The 22443-nt window shown below is 44.9% G+C and overlaps 1 protein-coding gene across 1 annotated transcript in view; it reads left to right on the top strand.

Moving 5' to 3' along the window:
• The window catches only part of CEBPZ (CCAAT enhancer binding protein zeta), a 348861-nt gene that overhangs the window by 228714 nt on the left and 97704 nt on the right, over positions 1–22443 (top strand). The window contains exons 9-10 of the mRNA XM_033935900.1: positions 2123–2189; positions 18849–18949. Coding sequence (XP_033791791.1) covers positions 2123–2189; positions 18849–18949 — 168 coding nt within the window. The remainder of the gene's footprint in view (positions 1–2122; positions 2190–18848; positions 18950–22443) is intronic.

The following is a 22443-nucleotide window of genomic DNA, read 5'->3' as shown; positions in this document are numbered from 1 at the left end:
AATATTGGTCAATAAGTACTAATAGAACTTTAATAGATAATGCAATATATTTTTTTATATTTTTATTTATAATGAATGTGACCATTAAGCAATAGAGACGATTAAAAAATATAGCCAAAAGGTTTAACAGCGATTTTTCTTATATAAACCATAATTCAAAATGTTTTATCTTAAATTACCATAATTATAAAGATTAATATGCTTTTTGCAGTTCCTGTCCCTCACACTGACTCACTGGTCAGAAAAGGCTTCTCCGCCTTATGGAAACTAAGAACCATCAGAAAGTACTTTGATACAACCTCATTCCGCTTACTTGTGCAATCCACCATTCTAAGCTTACTCGACTACTGCAACATTATCTACCTGGGGTCCTTCAAAAAAACCTTTCATAGACTCCGAATCATCCAAAATTCGGCAATCCGACTGATCTTTGGGCTAAAAAAATGGGAACACAAACCAAAAACTCCACTGGCTACCCTTGGAAGCAAGAATGCAGTTCAAGTTTGCCTGTCTCTGCTTAAAATCCATTTTTGGTTCGGCCCCCTTATACTTGGTTCCACATTTTATCCTAGATTCTCCATCCAGACCCACTCGCAGAGCTCATTTCTTCAGCCATCTAACTCTGAAGGCCTGCCGCTACAAAAGATACCCGAATAGAACTCTTGCCTTCCAAGGTGGTCATCTAAATGACTGGCTGGTCAATATCATCTCGCACTCCTCATCCTACCTAAACTTTAGAAAATTACTAAAAACTAACCTATTTAACCGATTTGTAACCTAAGAATTCCTGCTTGACCCTTACCCCCCAAGATCTCTCTTATGCCTTACCCCTGTTTTCCTGCCCACCTTCTCATGACCTTTTTATTGTATCGGTCTCCTGCTTCCTGCATTTTTCATCTGTATTCGCTGATTGTACCTTTCGCTGATTGTATCTGTATTCGCTGATTGTACCTCTTTGCTGACTGTCCAGCCCTTCTTTGTTGTAAACCACCTCGAACTAATACGGCTTTGGCGGTATATAAGAAATAAAATTATTATTATTATTATTCCCAGCTGATTGTATTCCTCTCTCTCTTCCCCTTTTTGTCTTATGATAGTATTAGCATTTAAGCCAAAGGCTACAATTCTCCTGAAGAAGCTCAATACAGAGTGAAACGGAGCGCTCCGTCGAGCACTTGAGTACTTTAAAGAGCACTTAAGCATTTTCAAGCTAACACTTGAGCACTTTAAGGCTTTTGTTTTATTCAACTATAAGATTATACCATCAGCCGCCTGTAATTGTGACCAAGAAAACAAAGCTAAGAATACAAGTTAAATCAAATGTGTGCATTTCTCCAATATTGTTTGCTAACATTATTACATTGAAAATATGGTATTTATAAGTAAAGTAATATATACAATAACATTAACTAATAAGAAAGGAGAGCTTTAAGGGACCAATGATAGCTTGCATTAAGGCTATATTGACAAGACCAGTTCTAACGCCATAAATAGCTACAGGCACTTGAGGTAGCCCAACACCAAAGGATATATTAGAATGGGTGTCATATATTAAAAATTCATAATATCAAATTTTAGAAGGAGGAACACTCTCAAGCACAGTCCATCTATTTTTTGATTGATCAAAAAACTTCCAACTACACCTTGAGAAGTGTATATATATTACATCCTATGAATTCCAGAAGGAAGCTCCATTTTGGCACAATTTGAGTATTAAGTCAATCATTACATTGAACTTGAGAGACTGAAATCACACCCTGACTTAGGAAAGGGGTTCATTACCATGGTATGTCATAGTATGCAGAATGTGTAAAACAAACCCATTTGGGTTTTTTTTTGATAGAGTAACTAGTCGGAGACTTTTTTTTGTAGGGTTTTAGTTTTTTGATCAAGCCAAGTGGCACCAAAGACAGTTGGGAATATTTCTGTATCATTTTGCCATATTGTCTTACTTTCTTGCATTGCTTGTTACTTAAGGATATTCTGATCTCTTGTGCATCCTATAGGCTCTCTAGGTATATTTTATGTAAAGTCTAATCAAATCAACTTCAGTGGTTTCCAGAAGTTCATTTTTTCCTTAATAAATTCAGTTCATTTAGTATGGTTTTCACTTGTTTTTCAGTAAATAGTAAAGAATTTCTTGAGCAAGAAGAAAGTAAGGTACCAGTTGATGAAGTGTTTTTTCACAGGTAAATTATGGTCATGCTATGAAAATGTTTGTCTTTTCAATGTAGTTGGTTAAATATTCATTAATCCTTTACCTCTTATGTTTTTATGATAAAATAATTTTTGTTAATAAAATGTTCAAAGCACAAGGAATATATTCTTTTATTGCACATACTTATTCAAATTATATTGACCACACCTTGAATACAGCATAATGGTTACTCACCTTAGCTTATGTTATCCGAGGACAGCAGGCAGATTTTCTCACATGTGGGTCGCATCATCCATCTCAAGCCCCATTTGCAATCCACTTCACCCTTTAACACCTCCGAAAACGTCCAGAATACTCCTAATGTACTCCTAAATGTCCTGACAACTCGTATGTAATTCACCTTGAACTGCAAGGTAATGGCGGAATAGAAATCACTAATGTAATATAATCATCCATGGAGCCCCAGTACAGACAGTCGAAAAGTATACTGTCACTTTAAAACTTTAAGACCGTCCATATAGTGTGCATACAACCTTCCTACCTGATGTCATCATGCATGACCATCAGTTCAGTAATAAAGCTAAGAGAAGGTGGGACGATTGTGAAAATATCTACCTGTTGTCCTCGGATAATACCTGTTAAGGTAACTATGCTTTATCCGATGATAATCAGGCAGTATATTATCATACTAGTCGTTAAGCCCGTTACATTAACGGGTGCTAGAATTTATGTCTGTCTGTATTTTTCTTTCTGTCTCTTTCCTCCCTCCATTTCCCTGTGTAGCGCTGTCTCTGCTTTCTTCCTCAGTCTGCACTCTCAAGCTGTAACATTACTGCTTAGCTTTTTCTCCCTGCAAGCATCTCTGCTCTAGCCCCCTGTCCTTCTGTGACTGTGTGTCTCTCTCTACTTGTGCACTGTTTGTTTGTTTTTTTCAATCTCTCTTTAGCTCCTGATCCCCTCTCACTGACCCTTGCCGACTGCATGTAATTCCGGTTAGGTTTCCATGGCAACCCTGCTCGCGGGTCTGTTCGGTAGGGCAGTTTTTTCGGGTCTTCCGGCGCCGGGTGGGGAAGAGTCCTGGCTCCTTTTTTGGTTTGGGCGCGTGCAGAGGGGCTCAACAGCGCACAACCACCTTTCCTTCCCTCCCTCCATCAGGTGCAGTGCAGCTCCACCAATGTTAAAAGCAGCCGCATCGAAATCAGAGGCCTGCCACTGCCGTAGCACGTTCCCCTCTGCCTTGGTCCCGCCCCTTCTCTGACATATGGGACCGCGGCAGAGGAAACATGTTACGGTGGCGGCAGGACTCCAATTTCAAAGCAGCTGCTTTTAACATAGGCGTAGCTGAACTGTACCTGATGGAGGAAGGGAAGGAACGGTGGGGCAAATTTCGTCAACGGCAGTCCTTGTGCGGTTCGAGAGAGGGGGGGGGGTGGAGTCGGCGACTTGCAGCTTCGCGTGCCTCCCACCCCCCCTTCCCTCCGGCTCCGCCGCCGATAGTCTCCACCTGCATTGCCCCTGGCGCAGCACTCACCGGCCCGTCGGGCGGGGAACGGAGGAACAGGTTCAGGGCTGTCAGGGGGGGAGGAGTGAGTCCGGCTGAGACTGGCAGGAAGAGGAAGGCGGAGCAGGTGAGCCGGCACCGAAAAAAACTTTAAAGAGCCAGCCAGACCGTGAGTGTGAGCTGTTGTAAGTTTGCATGTGCACTCTTGCCGGCCACGGACATACGGATCACGGAAGCACGCGGATTAGACTGCGCATGCGCCGCCTACGGTTTTATTATATAGATGTGAAAACATATTTGTTTTAGAAATATATGTTGAATAAGTTGTAAACCTTTCTGATATTCTAATTCCTTACTACTTTGTTTTTGTTTCTTTTATGTAAACCATTATGAACTTTTTGAGGTATCAACAGTATACAAATAAAATTTGAATTGTATTGTATGTGGGACTCCCTAGCTGCCAGGATCATGCCTCTGAGAAGAGGGGTTTTGAAAGCCACCATGAGCCTTGCTTATACAAAAGGGTTGGAGGGAAGTTGGAGTTAAATTGGAGAACAGATTTTGTAGAACTGCTTGGCCAAACCGACTATCTCATCTGACACGTTTGTCCAAGTAATAGTGCAATATAAAGGTATGGATTGAGGAGCAGGAGTGGAACGCAGATGAGCTGCTGAAGTCACCATTCCTCAAACTTTGTGCTGTGACATGGACTGCAAGCATCAGCCCAGCCCAAGCATAGTAAAAAGAGTTATCCTTGGACAAGCAGGCAGCATATTTTCACATGTGGGTGATGTCGTCCACGGAGCCCAGTACAGACAGTGCTAAAAGTGGACTGCCACTTTAAACTGCTTAAGAAGCTTCGAGACTGCCTGCACCACATGTTCCCGTCCAATGTTGGCTTGCGGTTCCTCAGTTGTTTGTTCTCCGCAGAGCGAAGAAGTTGTGATTTGACTGTTGTGACAAACCTAGCACCAGCACTAGTTTTGCCCCTAATAGGATCCGGTGCAGAAGAGCTGACAAGGTTAATTCTGGTGACCAACTGGAGGCTGACCTCCCTTGCCCATACGACCAGCGGATACATTCAGGGATCTGGAAGTCTGAGGTGGGGAGGCTTTCTTCCACATCCTGCATTGGCCAATCTGGAACCTCTGTCCTTCCTTCCTGGCTCCAAAGCTCTTGCGCTGCTTTGGGCTGCTGGAGTGACTCACCCTCGTTAATCTCTCCTCCCCCTGCTGTTTGCTTCAGCCTGCTTTTAATCAGTCCAAAGCCAATCCTCTTCAGCCTGTAGAGGGGTATGGGCTTTGGTGCTACTGCAGGCTTTTCTTGTCTATACTGCCTGGATTTCCTAGGCTCACCTAGTTTATCTTTGGCTGCCTTTGCTGACTTATGAAGAGCCTGCTGTTGTTGCCAATCTGCCTGCTTTTGGAATCCCTCTCCAACCTACGCCTCCATCTATTCCACGCAGCCTTCGATGGCTTCGAACTCTCCTCCAGAGAGGCAGCCTTTGCTATCGCCATGCACCGACTAGCTTGGCTACGCCTGGTCGACATGGACCCCAACTTACAGGACCGGTTGGCTAACCTCCCCTGCGTGGGAAAAGAACTGTTCGATGACACTATCGAGGCGGCTACAAAACGCGCCTCCGAACACGAACGCTCGTTTGCCTCCCTCGTCCGAAAAAAGCCCAAACCGCCCGCGTCCAGACCGTATAGGGACCCTCCGCGCCGCTACCCACAAAAATCCACTCCTGCCTTCTCGTGGCCTCCACCCAGGCGTCCGCAAGCCCACCACCGGGCCATGCCCAAGTCCCAACCGCCTGCGACTACCAAACCATCCCCGTCCTTTTGACGGGATACGCGGAAGGGGGCGGGCCCCCTCCACCATAGTCCCAGGCCTCCTTCCCATCGGGGGTCGCCTCAAAGCCTTTTACCCTCGCTGGAAACAAGTCACGTCGGACGCATGGGTCCTTGGCGTGATCTCATCAGGATACTCTCTCAACTTTCGGGCCATTCCTCCAGACAACCCCCCAAGGAATTGCCCTCCCAACCGGACGCAGCTACCCCTACTCTTCTCCGAAGCTCGAGATCTGCTTCACCTGAGAGCAGTGGAGGAGGTTCCCCCCGGCCAACGGGGGAAGAGCTTCTACTCCCGTTACTTCCTGGTACCGAAAAAAACGGGAGACCTTCGCCCAATACTAGACTTGAGACGCCTCAACAAATTTCTGGTACGGGAAAAATTTTGGATGCTTTCCCTGCCGACCCTCTACCCCCTGATCGATGAGAGCGACTGGCTCTGCTCCCTCGATCTGAAGGAGGCGTACACACATGTTCCAGTGCACCCCGCTCACCGCAAGTTCTTGCGTTTTCAGGTGGGAGACCTGCACCTGCAATACCGAGTCCTCCCCTTCGGCCTAGCATCGTCACCTCGGGTCTTCACCAAGTGCCTCGTGGTGGTCGCAGCTACCTTACGCTCCCAAGGTCTTCAGGTATTCCCCTACCTGGACGACTGGCTGATCAAAGCCCCGTCCAGGGAAGGGGTTATCTCAGCGACCCAACAGACTATTATCTACCTACAGAGTCTGGGGTTCGAGATAAACTTCCCAAAATCCCAACTACGCCCCTTGCAGTCCCTACAATTCATCGGGGCCACGCTGGACACGGTTCGCCTCCGTTCCTTCCTCCCCCTTCCGCGTCTAGAGGCGTTAGTAAGTCTGAGCCGAAGGATCTCACTGATGACCTCGGTATCAGCTCGACAAATGATGACTCTCCTGGGCCACATGGCCTCCACCGTCCATGTCACACCCTTCGCCCGTCTCCATCTGAGAATCCCTCAATGGACCCTGGCCTCTCAATGGCATCAAGACCGGGACCCGATCGATCGTCCCGTGACAGTGACTCCTTCCTTGCAACGATCGCTCCGCTGGTGGGCCGACTCTTCAAATCTTTCCAAAGGTTTGCTCTTCCTCGCCCCTCCTCACAGCAAGGTACTCACCACTCGTCGGAGTACGCTTGGGGAGCCCATATGGACGGCCTACGCACTCAAGGGATGTGGTCAGCAGAAGACCGTCGCTGCCACATCAACGTGCTAGAGCTTCGGGCCATCTATCTCGCAGCTGTAGCTTTTCAACATCTGCTCATCCGAACCGACAACCAGGTAGCAATGTACTACGTAAACAAACAAGGGGGAACAGGGTCTTGGTCCCTTTGCCGGGAAGCCCTGCGCCTCTGGAAATGGGCAATCTCCAACAACACCTTCCTTCGAGCGGTGTACATACAAGGAGAACAAAACTGTCTGGCGGACAGACTCAGCCGCCTCCTCCAGCCACACGAGTGGTCACTGCACTCTCAGATCCTACGACAGGTGTTCGAAAAGTGGGGGACGCCTCAAATAGATCTATTCGCATCCCCTCACAACCACAAGCTGCCTCTCTTCTGCTCCCTGATGTACTCCCCGGACCGGCTCGAGGACGACGCCTTCCTCCTCGACTGGGAGGGAAGGTTCTTGTACGCGTTCCCGCCGTTTCCTCTGATACTGCGGACGCTTGTCCACCTGAAAACAGTACAAGCCACCCTGATCCTGATTGCCCCTCGCTGGCCACGCCAGCCGTGGTTTTCCCTTCTACTTCTACTTCAACTCAGTGTCAGAGATCCTCTGCCTCTGTTTCCCTCTCTACTATCACAGGGTCAGGGTTCGCTGTTACATCCCAATCTTCAATCTCTTCATCTGAATGCTTGGTTTCTCTCCCCCTGACTGCTCTCCCCGTGTCTCAATCAGTCAAGGAGATATTGGAGGCCTCTAGAAAGACCTCAACGAGAACCTGCTACTCCCAAAAGTGGACCAGATTCTCAACCTGGTGCTCCTCCCACAGCCAGGACCCGGTGTCGGTCCCCGTCCCTCTGGTCCTTGACTATTTACTTCAATTATCTCATTCCGGCCTAAAGACCAACTCCATTCGAGTACACCTCAGTGCGATCGCGGCCTTTCATCAGCCCCTGGAAGGGAAAGCCCTCTCGCTCCATCCCTTAGTCTCTCGCTTCATGAAGGGTCTTCTGAACGTCCACCCTCCTCTCAAACCTCCCCCGGTGGTTTGGGACCTTAACGTGGTTCTGGCTCAACTAATGAAACCTCCATTTGAGCCCCTAGACAAATGCCATCCAAAATTCCTCACTTGGAAGGTGATTTTCCTGCTCGCGCTCACTTCCGCCCGGCGGGTTAGTGAGTTACAAGCTCTGGTAGCGGACCCACCCTTCACGGTATTCCATCACGACAAGGTGGTACTCCGCACCCATCCGAAGTTCTTGCCTAAAGTAGTGTCTGATTTTCATCTCAATCAGTCCATTGTCTTGCCTGTGTTTTTTCCCAAGCCCCACTCTCACCCCGGAGAAGTGGCGCTCCACACTCTTAACTGCAAGAGAGCGTTGGCCTTTTACCTCCAACGCACTCAGTCACACCGGAAAGTCCCACAACTGTTTTTGTCCTTCGACCCAAACCGGTTAGGTCACCCAGTTTCCAAGCGCACCTTGTCCAACTGGTTGGCCGATTGCATCTCCTTTTGCTACGCTCAGGCTGGTCTCGCGCTGCATGGTCGAGTAACGGGACACAAGGTCCGAGCGATGGCAGCCTCCGTAGCGTTCCTCAGGTCCACACCTATTGAGGAAATCTGCAAGGCTGCCACGTGGTCTTCGGTTCATACCTTCACCTCCCACTACTGTCTGGACTCCACTACTGTCTGGACTGTCAGGAGCGATGGTTTTACGAAATCTATTTGCTTAAATTGCCAACTTCCCTCCATCCCTTTTCAGTTAGCTTGGAGGTCACCCACATGTGAGAATATCATGCCTGCTTGTCCTGGGATAAAGCACAGTTACTTACCGTAACAGGTGTTATCCAGGGACAGCAGGCATATATTCTCACAACCCGCCCACCTCCCCGAGGTTGGCTTCTTTGCTAGTTAAATGAACTGGAGACCACGAGGGGATGCACCCCCTAGTGGAGCAGGAAGGCACGCATGCGTGGAGCAGCAGAGCAAACTTAAATCTTCAATCAAGTTTGCTTGAAAATGCTTCCGCATCGGGGCTCCGTAGATGACGTCACCCACATGTGAGAATATATGCCTGCTGTCCCTGGATAACACCTGTTACGGTAAATAACTGTGCTTTTTTTTTGTTCTTGAATATGAGTATAAATTCACTGCTGAACCAGAGTGCAAGAACTCAAGCAAGGCAGACTGTATTTGGTTTTCTTTAGTACCTTTATTTTGTTTGGAAGCTGACCACTAAGGTCAGAATAAAATCCATTATTCTTTCTTAAAGAACTCTGTCTGAGGTGTGGTGACTTGAAGACAGTACTTACCTTGTGTTCTCCCAGGCCTAAGCAGTTTCCTAGGGCCAATCAAAAGTCCTGAAGATACCCCTGGTCATAGGGGACACGCCAGAGCATAAGTTTTGTTACAGTTGCACTCCGCTCCGAGGAGTGTTTGTGACACTGTCCAAATTGCATTGCTTTCCTAATGTCTTTTTTGCCTTTCGCCTTTGTTTTCTTTATTTTTCTATTACTAGGAATAGTCTTGCTTTGGTTATTCTCTTAAAAAAAAATAAATTTCTAAACGTTTTCTTTATTTTAACCTCAGTCAAGCCTTCGGACCTTTCCTCTTTGGTGTTTTCTGACCGTTTGTTTTTTCTCAGGCTGCAACCATTGAGTTTTTTTGACTTGGCCACCAAGATTTTCCCTCACATGTCGAGGCCTTCTCCTGGTTTTAAAAAGTGCACTCGTTGCCAATGGCCCATCTCCATCACTGACCCACACAGCTGGTGCATTCAGTGTCTGGACCCGGAGCTGTTCTACTATTCTACACTGCAAAAATGCTCTTTTAAGGCTCGACGGTGATACCGGCATCGACACCTCTCTCGACATTGGACATTGTTCCTGCATCAGGTAAACCTTCTAAGAAGCCATACTCTACTCCACCAGCATCGCAGACATCGTCAGCATCAAGTCCCTCGATGCATGCCAAGCGCTGATACCATCATTGATCTCTTTCTATGCTGGTTGTCTCTCCTATAGGGTGTGCTTCCTCATCGAGGTCACCAACCCCTTGACACACTGCACCACCGATGGTACCAGCTGTTAAGCCAATGATACCAGTGCAGATCTTCTAGGACCAAATTAAGTTTTTTCAGAGGAAGCTCAGTGACCTGTTTAAGCTGCAAAACAGCACCAGACTTCCTCAGTACCGCACAAGACTTCCTCAGTACCAGCCCAGCCTGAGCATGACACATCGAGGCCCAAGAGTACCGGCTCCAGCATTCCATTGAAACATCGACAATCATCGAGATCACATGGTACCGATGCTTATTCCTCTAAATCTAAGCATGCATCACATGGTACTGATTCATGTTCCTCTTAATGAAAATCAAGATCTAGACATTCTCATCGACACACTTCATCTTCCTCTTCATCTAATTGGTACCGACGTTGTTAAAGGAACCCTTCTCGAAGTTCTCACAGCCATTGCACTTCTCAGACAAGGAAGCACCATCATTCTCCTTCATGTAGAGAATCTCCTGGAGTTGCAGATGTTAATTCTGATCTTTCTCAACATGACACTGATTCTGATATTGAACCCACTTATCTGCTCCAGTGGTATATGGCTTCCCATCAGATCCGTCTCCTCCACCACCTAGGCGTAGATCTCCTCCTGAAGGACTTTCTTTTGTCCTTTACCTGCCATTATATTTCTATAGAGAGTAAGATATAATGGTTACTGCAGATGGGCAAACTGGATGGGCCATTTGGCCTTTATCTGCCATCATGTTTCTATGTTTCTTTTACCAAATTCATTAGGCACATGGGAAAAGCTTTGCTGTTAAGCTGGAATCAGATACTAAGCCCAGAGCAGAGCTCCTTGAGGTGTTGGACTATGATGAACCTTCTAAAGAGCTCCTTAAACTGCCTCTACATAATCTCATTAAGGAGGCTTTTTTTTAAGAATTGTGAGACTCTTCTCACACTTCCTATAGCTCCAAAGAAGATAGATTCTTTGTATAAATTACAGTCCTGTCCTGGCTTTGATAAGCCGCAACTGACACATCAGTCTCAACTGGTGGAATCTAGTCTTTAAAAATCTTCCAGTACCAGAGTATATGCTGCTGCTGCTCCACCAGGATGTGAAAGCTGCACCATGGACAAGTTTTTGTGCCGCCTCTTCCAAAATTCTGTGTTGGCCAATAGGATTGTCCTTTTATCTTAAACAACTAATTAAGAAAATGGCTTATTTTCAACAATACGAGGGCTGTTAAAAAAAGATTAGACCTTTATTCATAAAATATACTCGTATTCAGATACAACAATCTTATACTAATCTCCTTCAAAATAGTCCCCTTGGGCTGCCACACACTTCTTCCAACAGTTCTGCCACTGTCGGAAGCAGCACTGGAATGCCTCTTTTGAGATTGCTCGTAACTGGTCCATCGCATTCTGCATGATGTCTTCTCTTGACTGAAATCTGGTCCCTTTCAGGGACATTTTCAGCTTGGGGAAAAGCCAGAAGTCACACGGAGCCATGTCGGGAGAGTAGGGAGCCTGAGGAATCACAGGTGTGCTGTGTTTAGCCAGGAAACAACGTATCAAATGTGAAGAATGGGCAGGTACATTATTGTGATTGAGCTGCCAATTGCCCGCTACCCACAGGTCCAGCCGTTTCCATCTCACAGCGTTACGAAGACGACGCAGAACCTCTTGGTAGTACCCCTTGGCGATTTGACGATCCTGCAACACCAGGGTCCTCACTTGGTCAATGACAATCTCATTTCTGGATGTTGAGGGCCTACCAGAATGTGCTTCACTTTCCACTGATGTGTGGTCATCTCTGAAGCAGTTGTACCACTCCTTTATCTGTGTAGTGCCCATTTCTTCATCCCCAAAGGCCTGTTGAATCTTGCGAATCGTTTCCACTTGGGAATCCCCAAGCTTTACACAAAATTTAATGCAGTAGCGTTTAACTTTTTCTGCCATTTTGTCAAAAATGAAAATAGGATAGCACTCAGTTACATTTCCTCACTCATCGGCGGCCTCCCTGCGACTGACAGCTGTAGGTTGAAAAAATTCAAGCATGCGCATTAGGGCCGCCTACATACATACACCAAACCACATCTCCCTAGCTTTATTTGTTTATGCAAGAAAAATTAAGTTCTGATACTTTTTGAACAGCCCTCATATATTCTGTCTGACAGGCTTCCAAAATTTCAGGAGACTAGAAAGTTTATAGTAAGAACAGTTTTGATGTATCGCTATGAGACGTCTTGCATAGCTGTGAATCTTTGACATGGATATTAGCAAACATTCCTTGTCTTGGTGACGAGATCTTTGAGGACAAGGTGGAAGATGCCACCCTAAGACTTACCCGACATGAAGAAAACTGGATCATCTTAACAGGATCTAAATCTTCTGGCTTCCTGTTCATACAAGAGTCGTTATCCAACAACCTCATCGTCTTTAAAACCCCTACCACAGAAGAGGCAGAAATTGCAAAAGCTTCAGAAACCTCAGGCTTCTGCTCCTCAGACACCAGGTCAGTCTTTTGACATGTCTCTTGAGAGCATAGCAGTCTCAGCTACTTCCCCAACCCATCGGAGGCCAAATGCTCTTATATCATCAACTCTGGACTCTCATTACCACAGATACATGGGTCCTCAAAGTCATATAAGAGTTATTCTCTTCATTTCATCACCATTCCTCCAAACAACCCTCCAAGAGAGTCCTCTTTCACATCTCGACAGATGTCCCTTCTTCAGGAAATCAAAGCTCTGCTTCAACTAAATGCCATAGAAATAGTATCCCCTTCTCAGAAAAATCAGGGGTTCTACTCCAGGTATTTCAGAGGAAAAAGAGATAGCTGACAGATTAAACAAGTTCTTCTCGTCAGTCTTCACGAGAGAGGACATATCCAATATCCCAGAACCTGAGGAGATCATAAATGGAGACCACGATGAAAAGCTGGTCCAATTAGAGGCGAGCTGAGAGGATGTCCTCCGACAGATAGACAGACTGAAGAGCGACAAATCACCGGGCCCGGACGGCATCCACCCAAGAGTAATAAAGGAACTGAGAAACGAGATAGCGGAAACACTTTGCCAAATATGTAATCTATCCTTGAAAACTGGGGAGATCCCAGAGGACTGGAAAATAGCAAATGTCATGCCCATCTTTAAGAAGGGATCAAGAGGAGATCCGGGAAACTACAGGCCGGTGAGCTTGACCTCGGTCCCGGGAAAGATGATGGAAGCACTGGTCAAGGACACAATCTGCGAGCACATAGAAAAAAATGGACAACTGAAGGCGAGTCAGCACGGCTTCTGCAAGGGTAGGTCGTGCCTCATGAACTTACTGTACTTCTTTGAGGGAATAAACAGCCAGATGGACAAGGGGGAAGCCATAGACATCATCTACCTCGACTTCCAAAAAGCCTTCGACAAGGTACCTCACGAAAGGCTGCTTAAGAAGCTGTGGAATCACGGGGTGCAAGGGGATATACACAGATGGATCAGACACTGGCTGGCGGGCAGAAAACAGAGGGTTGGAGTAAAAGGGCATTACTCAGACTGGCAATGGGTCACAAGCGGAGTCCCTCAGGGATCGGTGTTGGGACCACTCCTGTTCAATATATTTATCAACGACCTGGAGACGGGGACGAAATGTGAGGTCATTAAATTTGCTGATGACACCAAACTCTGTAGCAGGGTCAAAACCAAGGAGGATTGTGAAGACCTGCAGAGGGACCTGACGAGACTAGAGGAGTGGGCAAAAAAATGGCAAATGAGTTTCAATGTGGACAAATGCAAGGTCATGCATGTAGGGAAAAAGAACCCGATGTTCAGCTATAAAATGGGGGGAATATTGCTAGGGGTGAGCGACCTTGAAAAAGACCTGGGGGTGATGGTGGACGCAACATTGAAGCCATCGGCGCAGTGTGCGACAGCCTCAAAGAAAGCAAACAGAATGCTGGGCATCATCAAAAAGGGTATCACAACCAAGACGAAAGAAGTCATCATGCCACTGTATCGTGCAATGGTGCGCCCGCACCTGGAATACTGTGTCCAGTACTGGTCGCCGTACCTCAAGAAAGACATGGCAGTACTCGAGGGAGTCCAGAGAAGAGCGACAAAACTGATAAGAGGTATGGAAAATTTTTCATACGCTGACAGGTTAAAAATGCTGGGGCTGTTCTCCCTGGAGAAGAGGAGACTTAGAGGGGACATGATAGAAACCTTCAAAATCCTGAAGGGCATAGAGAAAGTGGACAAGGACAGATTCTACAAACGGTGGGGAACCACAAGCACTAGGGGTCACTCGGAGAAATTGAAAGGGGACAGGTTCAGAACAAATGCTAGGAAGTTCTTTTTTACCCAGAGGGTGGTAGACGCATGGAACGCTCTTCCAGAGGTGATAGGCCAGACCACAGTACAGGGGTTCAAGGAAGGTTTGGATATGTTCCTAAAGGATAAAGGGATTGAGGGGTACAGATAGAAGCAGAGGTAGGATATAAAAATGGTCAAATCATTTCACAGGTCAAAGGACCTGGTGGGCCACCGCGGGAGCGGACCACTGGGCGGGATGGACCTCTGGTCTGACCCAGTGGAGGCAACTTCTTATGTTCTTATGTTATTTCCTAATTCCAAAGAAGATGGGAGGTTTTCGTCCCATTCTTGACCTCCAAGCCCTCAACAAATATTTAGTCAAAGAAAAGTTTTGCATGTTATCCCTGGAAACCCTATACCCACTTCTAGAACAAAACGATTGGTTGTGCTCTTTAGACCTCAAAGAGGCCTACATGCATATTTCCATATACCCAGATCACAGAAAGTTTGTTTTCGTGTGGGTCAGCATTTCCAGTACAAGTTCTTCCATTCGGCCTTGCTTCATCTCCAAGCGTCTTAACAAACTGCATGGTGGTGCTAGCAGCAACCCTCCGTACACACAGGTTTCAAGTATTTCCATATCTGCATCCACCACTTTATCACACTGTTTAGATGCCTTTAGATCCTCAGAAAAATCTCTCCAAGGTCCCTCTCTCCATCTGTGCTTATCAGCCTCTCACCTTCCAGCACATATGGTTCCCTCGGATTGTACCCCCCTCCCGCCAAATGCATCACTCTGCAATTCTTTGCATTGAATTTTAGTTGCCCGACGGTAGACCATTCTTCTAACTTTTGCAGATCCTTTTTCATGTTTTCCACTCCCCCCAGGGTGTCCACTCTGTTACAAATCTTGGTATCATCAGTAAAAAGGTTAACTTTACATTCTAACCCTTCAGTAATGTCATTCACAAACATATTGAACAGAATCAGTCCCAGCACTGAGCCTTGAGGCACTCCACTACTCACCTGACCCTCCTCCGAGCGAATTCCACCCACGGAGTTTGTTTAAGAGCCTCCTATGAGGAACCGTGTCAAAGGCTTTGCTGAAATCTAAGTAAGTTACATATAGCGCACATCCTTGATCCAGTTCTCTGGTCACCCAGTCAAAGAATTCAATCAGATTCGTTTGGCACGATTTACCTTTAGTAAATCCATGTTGCCTCGGATCTTGTAATCCATTAGATTTTAAGAATTTCACTATCCTTTCCTTTAGCAACGTTTCCATTATTTTTCCAATAACTGAAGTGAGACTTACTGGCCTGTAGTTTCCCGCTTCATCTCTACAACCACTTTTCTGAAGAGGGGCCACATCCGCTCTTCTCCAGTCCCGTGGAACCTCTCCTATCTCTAAAGATTTATTGAACAAATCTTTAAGAGGATCCGCCGGAACCTCTCGGAGCTCCCTCAATATCTGGGATGGATCCCGTCCAGTCCAATATCTTTGTCCACCTTCAATTTCTCTGGTGTAAGTTTGCTGACCAATTGCAGTCCTACATGTTTTTCTTCCGGGAAAACCGAACCGAAGTACAGTCAAACCTCGGTTTGCGAGTGTTTTGCAAGACGAGCAAAACATTCTCGCAAAACTTGTCTCGCAAACCAAGTGTTGACTAGATTTGCGAGCACCCCCCCCCCCTGATAACCGGCATCGCCCCACCCCCCATGCTTAGTGGTCCCTGGCTTCTTAGTGGATGCAGTCTCTCGATCCGCTTTCCTGGCACATTACAGTAACATCTTCTCTACGATAATCTCTTTAGTGGTGGATGCTCTCTTCCAATCTTTCCAGAGGTTTACTGTTTCAAATGCCACCCTCCCCCCCACCAGAAGGTTCTCCCGACAGATTCATCAACCTACGCCTGGGAAGGTCACCTGGATGGTCTCCGTACCCAAGGTGATTGGACTGCTGCAGATCGTCACCATCACATAAATCTGTTGAAACTCAGAGCAATCTTCAATGCTCTCAAGGCTTTTCAGAATCTTCTTCATGATCAGGTTATTCTCGTCCATACAGACAATCAAGTAGCCATGTATTATGTGAACAAGCAAGGAGGCACAGGGTCTCTTCTCCTTTGCCAGGGAGCTCAGAAGATTTGGAATTGGGCAATTCTTCACAACATTTTTCTGAAATGGGATAGTTAACAAAACTAAGAATGTCATAATGCCCCTATGTCGCTCCATGGTGCTACCTCATTTGGAGTATTGCATTTAATTCTGGTCTCCTTATCTTAAGAAAGATATAGTGACGCTAGAAAAGGTTCAAAGAAGAGTGACCAAGATGGTAAAGGGGATGGAACTCCTCTCATATGAGGAAAGAAAGAAACACATCAGTAAGCAAACAAGCTACATTTAAAAAGGAGGCAATTAGATGAGCCAAAGCTGGACATTCACACACATTTTGTGTTTTGATATAAATGGCTTTGAAGGCCCTCTTGCCATCCTGTAATTGAACCCGAATAAGTGAGGTGTGTGGTTGCTGTGACTGCTTTTGTATATCCCACATATCTATAATGTCTTACCTATTGCACTGGAAAAAGAGATTATGCCCCTACCTTGATAATATATTTTCCAGTACTGTAGATAGGTGAGACATTCTAGACTCCTGCCTTGTCTTTCCTGTGCCTACCTACTGTCTCATTTTGTTTATGCTTCTCCAAGTTGTTTCTTGGATGGCAGCCAACCCTTTTAGGCCTTGAATAATTCTATAAATATGTTCACAGGGCATGCAGGGGTGCTTCCTGAGCTGTTTTGATGCTGTGATTGGCTGTTGACTGTTTATTCTAATGTTTATGTTTGAACAGAACAGTTGATTCTTGGGAATGTTCCCATTGGTGACCTTACTTCATGTTCTTTGTTGGAGCTCTTGGTGCTTGTGTACTAACTGCAGGTGGCGCTAGACCAGTGGTCTCAAACTCAAATCCTTTGCAGGGCCACATTTTGGATTTGTAGGGCCTCAGAAAAAAATTGTTAATGTCTTTTTAAAGAAATGACAACTTTGCATGAGGTAAAACTTTATAGTTTATAAATCTTTTCTTTTGGCTAAGTCTTAATAATAATATTGTCATTTATAGCTAAAGAGACATATGATCAAGAAACTGTTTTATTTTACTTTTGTGATTATGATAAACATACCGAGGACCTCAAAATAGTACCTGGCAGGCCGCATGTGGCCCCCAGGCCGCAAGTTTGAGACCACTGTGCTAGACCTTCCAGTGAAGTAGAGGAGAGTTACAGAAAAAAATCTGGAGTGGATTTTTTCTGCTTATGACACATTGGGAGATAACCTACATGTCTAGGATGTCTCACCTATCTACTGGAAAGATATTATCAAGGTAAAGACATAATCTCTTTAAACTCGTATGTCCCAGTCGCTGCTCATTGTTACCCTGGGCAAGTCACTTAATCCCCCATTGCCCAAGCCCGCTGGAACAGACAGGGAAAAATGCTCAAGTACCTGAATAAATTCATATAAACCATTAAGAGCTCTCCTTGGAGAACAGTACAGAAAAATGAATAAATAAATAAATAGCATGTGCTGAAACAGACATCAGTCTCGATTATTTTTAATAACAAGCTGGGTGAATTTCCAGGTCCTCATCTAATATAACACCAGTATATTTCCACAATTTCTGATACCTGAATATTACTGTTTAAATTATAACCTCTGATATAAACACAGTACAGTATTATCATGTACTGGTCGACAAGTCGATGAAGCCATCCGCACAATGCGCTGCAGCGGCGAAAAGGGCGAACAGAATGCTTGGCATGATTAAGAAGGGGATCACGAATAGATCGGAGAAGGTGCGACCCCACCTGGAATACTGCGTCCAGCAATAGTCACCATACTTGAAGAAGGACACGGTACTACTTAAAAGGGTCCAGAGAAGAGTGACTAAAATGGTTAAGGGACTGAAGGAGTTGTCGTACAGCGAGAGATTAGAGAAATTGGGCCTCTTCTCCCTTGAAAAGAGGAGACTGAGAGGGGACATGATTGAAACGTTCAAGATAATGAAGGAGATAGACTTAGTAGATAAAGACAGGTTGTTCACCCTCTCCAAGGTAGGAAGAACGAGAGGGCACTCTCTAAAGTTAAAAGGGGATAGATTCTGTACAAACATAAGGAAGTTCTTTTTCACCCAGAGAGTGGTAGAAAACTGGAACACTATTCTGGAGGCTGTCATAGGGGAAAACACCCTCCAGGGATTCAAAACAAAGTTAGACGAGTTCCTGCTGAACTGGAACGTGCGCAGGTAGGGCTGGTCTCAGTTAGGGCACTGTTCTTTGACCTAGGGGCCACTGCGGGAGCGGACTGCTGGGCACAATGGACCACTGGTTTCTGATCCAGCAGCGGCAATTCTTATGTTCTTATGTGATTTATGATCCTTCTAGTTCTAGGCCAATGCTTCTCAAATTGTGAGTCAAGACCCCAGATGGGGGTCACAAAAACAGATTACTCTGAAATAAGCTGAATTCTTAGAAGGAGGAAAAATGATCTCAGAGACCTCTTAGCAAGTATTTCATATTTGTCTATTTGCTCATAAATTGGAGTCAAGTTCTCATTCATTGGTCTAAAAAAACTCCTACTGGAATTTATTAATGTTCTATTTAGATTTCAATAATGTCTTGTCTTGATTTTTAATTTAATGCTTGAATCCAGACAATAATAATAATAAATTTACTTTTATCCTTAAAACTTTCATTATTGGTTGTTAAAATGAAATCATGTTAGATAAAGGTTCGACTGCCCTCTAATCTCTGTTTGTTTTTAATATTGCAGATTTTATAAAAAGCTTGATAAAAGTAAACAGAAAAAGAAGCGTCATGAAGATGAAGAGAGTGTGGAAGACGTTGATGATGATGAATTTGAGAGACTACTAGGTATAACATTTAGAAACATAGAAATATGACAGCAGATAAAGGCCAAATGGCACATCTAGTCTGCCCATCTGCAGCATACACCATATCCCCCTCACCCCCAAGAAAGCCTACATGCCCGTCCCACATTCCCCTCCCTCACCTAAATTCAGACACAGCCCCCTTATCCATCACCACTACCGGGAGACCAATTCACGCATCTACCACCTCCCCTGAAAATAAAAAAAGCACCTCCCTAGATTACTCCTTCACCTCCCAACCTCATTACATGCCCTCTCACTCCGGTGTCCCCTTTTAAATGAAAGAGACTCACCTCATGTGCATCCATGCCACACAGACAATTAAGCATCACCACCAGATCTCCCTTTTCCGTCCCCTCCTCTAAAGCGCACACAGCGAGATCTCCAAGTTTGTCCCCATATGCCCCATGACATAGACCAGGGTTTCTCAACCTGTGGGTATGCGGACCGCCTGTTGGGGGTACGCAGGCTGACCGTCACTGCCCGCCTGCCGCCACCACTCACCGCCCGCCCATTCCATTTAATTACCCCCTCCCTCCTGCTGCGACTCCAAGAAAGGAAGGGCCAGGCGCGTGCAGCAATTGAACGCCGCTGGCCCACAAGCCTTCCTCCTGACATCAGTTCTGACGGAGAGAAGGTCCGGGCCAGCCAAGCAGCAAAGATTATAAACAATATCATGAAGAACAAGAAAAGTTATTTGATCAAATATTTTGAAAATAGATAGATTATCAACTGAGTTCTAAAGTGTTTATAGGAACAAGCTGGAAGCAGTAACGATCAAAATTCTTTGCATTAAAAATGATTTTTATGGCTGTGTTTTGGATTATTTGTAGTCTCCTGATCTGTTTTAGTGTAATTCGCTGGTAGAGAGAATTGCAGTAGTCTAAGGTGGAAATGACCATTGAATAAGAATATTAAGAGATTTGGAGTCTAGAAGAGAAAAAAGAAACTGTATCATCTTGAGTCTAAATAAATGTTTTTTGCACTACTGAGTAATTTGGGCTTTAAATGAGAGTGTATTATCTAAAATCACTCCTAAGAGCTTAATGGTTAACCAGCTGGATTGGGGCAGAGGAAATGCATAATTGGGATATAAGAGTTTCGTTTTATTTGATCAGAAAAACATGGCCTTCGATTTATTAACATTAAGGTAGAGTAGCTTTTGACAAAGCCAATTACTGACGATGGATTGTCTGATTGAACAGGATGAATAAGTTGAATATTATCTGCATATGCGAAAACTGTAAAGCCATCAGATTGTGTGATGGTCAGAAGAGGAGCAAGAAAGAGGTTGAACAACAAAAGCGATAGAATGGAGCCTTGAGGGACACCTGAATCTTATTTATTTATTTATTTATTTATTTCAATTTCTCCCAGAAGCTCAGAACGGTTCTGATGAAGAGGCTGGAAGGCAGACCTGGTATTGCCTTTCGGAAAAATATGAATGAAACCATTCCAGAGTAGTCCCTGAGATACTTAATGATTCAAGATGGTTAAGGAGAATTGAATGGTCGATCGTATCAAATGCCGCTGTTAAGTCTAATGAAATCAGAAGGACTGATTTTCTTTGATCAAGGTAGCTCCTAATAGTAGTGACTAGTCCTAGAAGAGAGCTCTGTGGAATGATGCGGTCTGAAACCAGTTTGATTAGGGTGCATGACATTAGTTTGCTTCAGAAACGGAGTCAGTTGATTTAAAAATAATCTTTTCAGTAAGTTTTGCGAGATATGGGATATTGGCTATAGGGTGATAATTGGAGCAATCGCCAGAGTTGCCTGAGGGTAGTTTCATGATTGGCCTAATGCGGGCTAACTTCCATTGTTTTGGCATAGGAAACAACCTCTCCACTGGCACTATCAGACTTTGGATGAAGGTCCGAAGATGGAGAAGTATTTTTTAAGTAGGGAAGGTGGCAAGGAATCAGAACGGTTGCTGGACATGTTAATTGTTTGAATCGTTATTTGAATTTCTGGCAGAGAAGGGATATTGAATTTAGGAAATGTGTTAAGGGTGATGGAATTGAGCCTGATCGGCAAACTAACAGGGAAAGGTGAATTTGTAGAGAATAGTGTGTTACGAACAGAAGAAATTTTTTGTGTATAGTGATTTGCCAAATCTTGGGCCGGGGGAGTAGAAGCAGATCCTTCCTTATTTCCATTGGAAGTAAGCAATTTCACAATGGCGTATAGGGCAGACGAGTTTTTCCACACCATCAGGGGTTTCTTCTCTATTTCAGATTTTGGTATCATCTGTAAAAAGGCAAATCTTACCAGTCACTTACATAAATGTTAAAAAAGAACTGACCCAAGAACCAAACCTTGAGGCACACCACTGACAACAACTCTCTCCTCCAAATGAACTCCACCGACCACCGTCCTGTGTCGCCCTCCACCTAACCAGCCCCTGACCCAGTCCACCACTCCAGATCCCAAACTGAGGGACTCAGTCTTTCCATTAGCTGTATGGAACACTGTCAAAGGTCTTGCTAAAACCTAAATACACTACATCTAGTGCCCTCCCTCCCTCCATCCAATTCTCCATCCAATTTGTTTTCAAGTGGGGGAGGGGGGACAGGAAATAAAATTGGAATGATGCCATTATATTTTTCACAAATTTCCTCCTCCGGCATTTTATTGTGATACTTTCTATTGTATTCACACTAGGAAACTATTATCATACAAAGCATGGATTATTAGTAGATTTATTTACTCCACAGTTGAAAAAGAAATTGCTTTCTAAGCTATAGCAGTCATTGTAAGGTTGAAGAGGGCAAATAAAGGAATAAACTGGTGTGGCCTGTTGTAAAATATAAGGTTTTCTAGGTAGTGCTCACTTCTTGCCAGCAGATGTCACTACAGTATAATCTTGTGATAACGGACTTCAAGGGACCTGGAAAAACAGTCCGTTATATCCAGAGTCCGTTATATCCAGAATTGCATTTTTTTAAAACTTATTTAGGTCAGCTTGAAACAACGTAAAATCACTGAACAACAGTCACTGCACAAGCATATGAGCAACATCATTAACAAAACTCAGCAAAACGCTGGTATGGCACGAAATGATTGCAAAACTAGAACACTAAGGGCTCCTTTTACTAAGGTGTGCTAGCGGTTTTAGTGCGTGCTACAATATCACACACGCTAACGCCTGCATAGAGCTTGTGTTAGTATTTTTTGTTTAGCGCGTGGTTAGCGTGCGCTAAAAACACTCACACCGTAGTAAAGGAACCCTAAAAGATGTTCTAAAAAGCATTATGTCGTACTGTACTGGAAATAAAAAAATGTCATTTTCTTCTGGACTACATTTTGATACTGTATCACCGGCAGGCCACGTGCCTTGTAGGCGGTGCCTGCATGTCCGTTATAGCCAAACAAAACTACAGCTAAAAGCGGCTCTGGGGACCAAATTGTTTGTCCATTATATGCGAAAGACCATTATATGCAGTAATTTTCTGCATGTTCATAAAGGCGCACGACT

This window comes from Geotrypetes seraphini, chromosome 3 (genome assembly GCF_902459505.1).
Source record: "Geotrypetes seraphini chromosome 3, aGeoSer1.1, whole genome shotgun sequence".
Classification (NCBI taxonomy): Eukaryota; Metazoa; Chordata; class Amphibia; order Gymnophiona; family Dermophiidae; genus Geotrypetes; species Geotrypetes seraphini.
The sequence above is the reverse complement of the archived record's forward strand: the minus strand, read 5'-3'. Positions and strand labels throughout refer to the sequence as shown.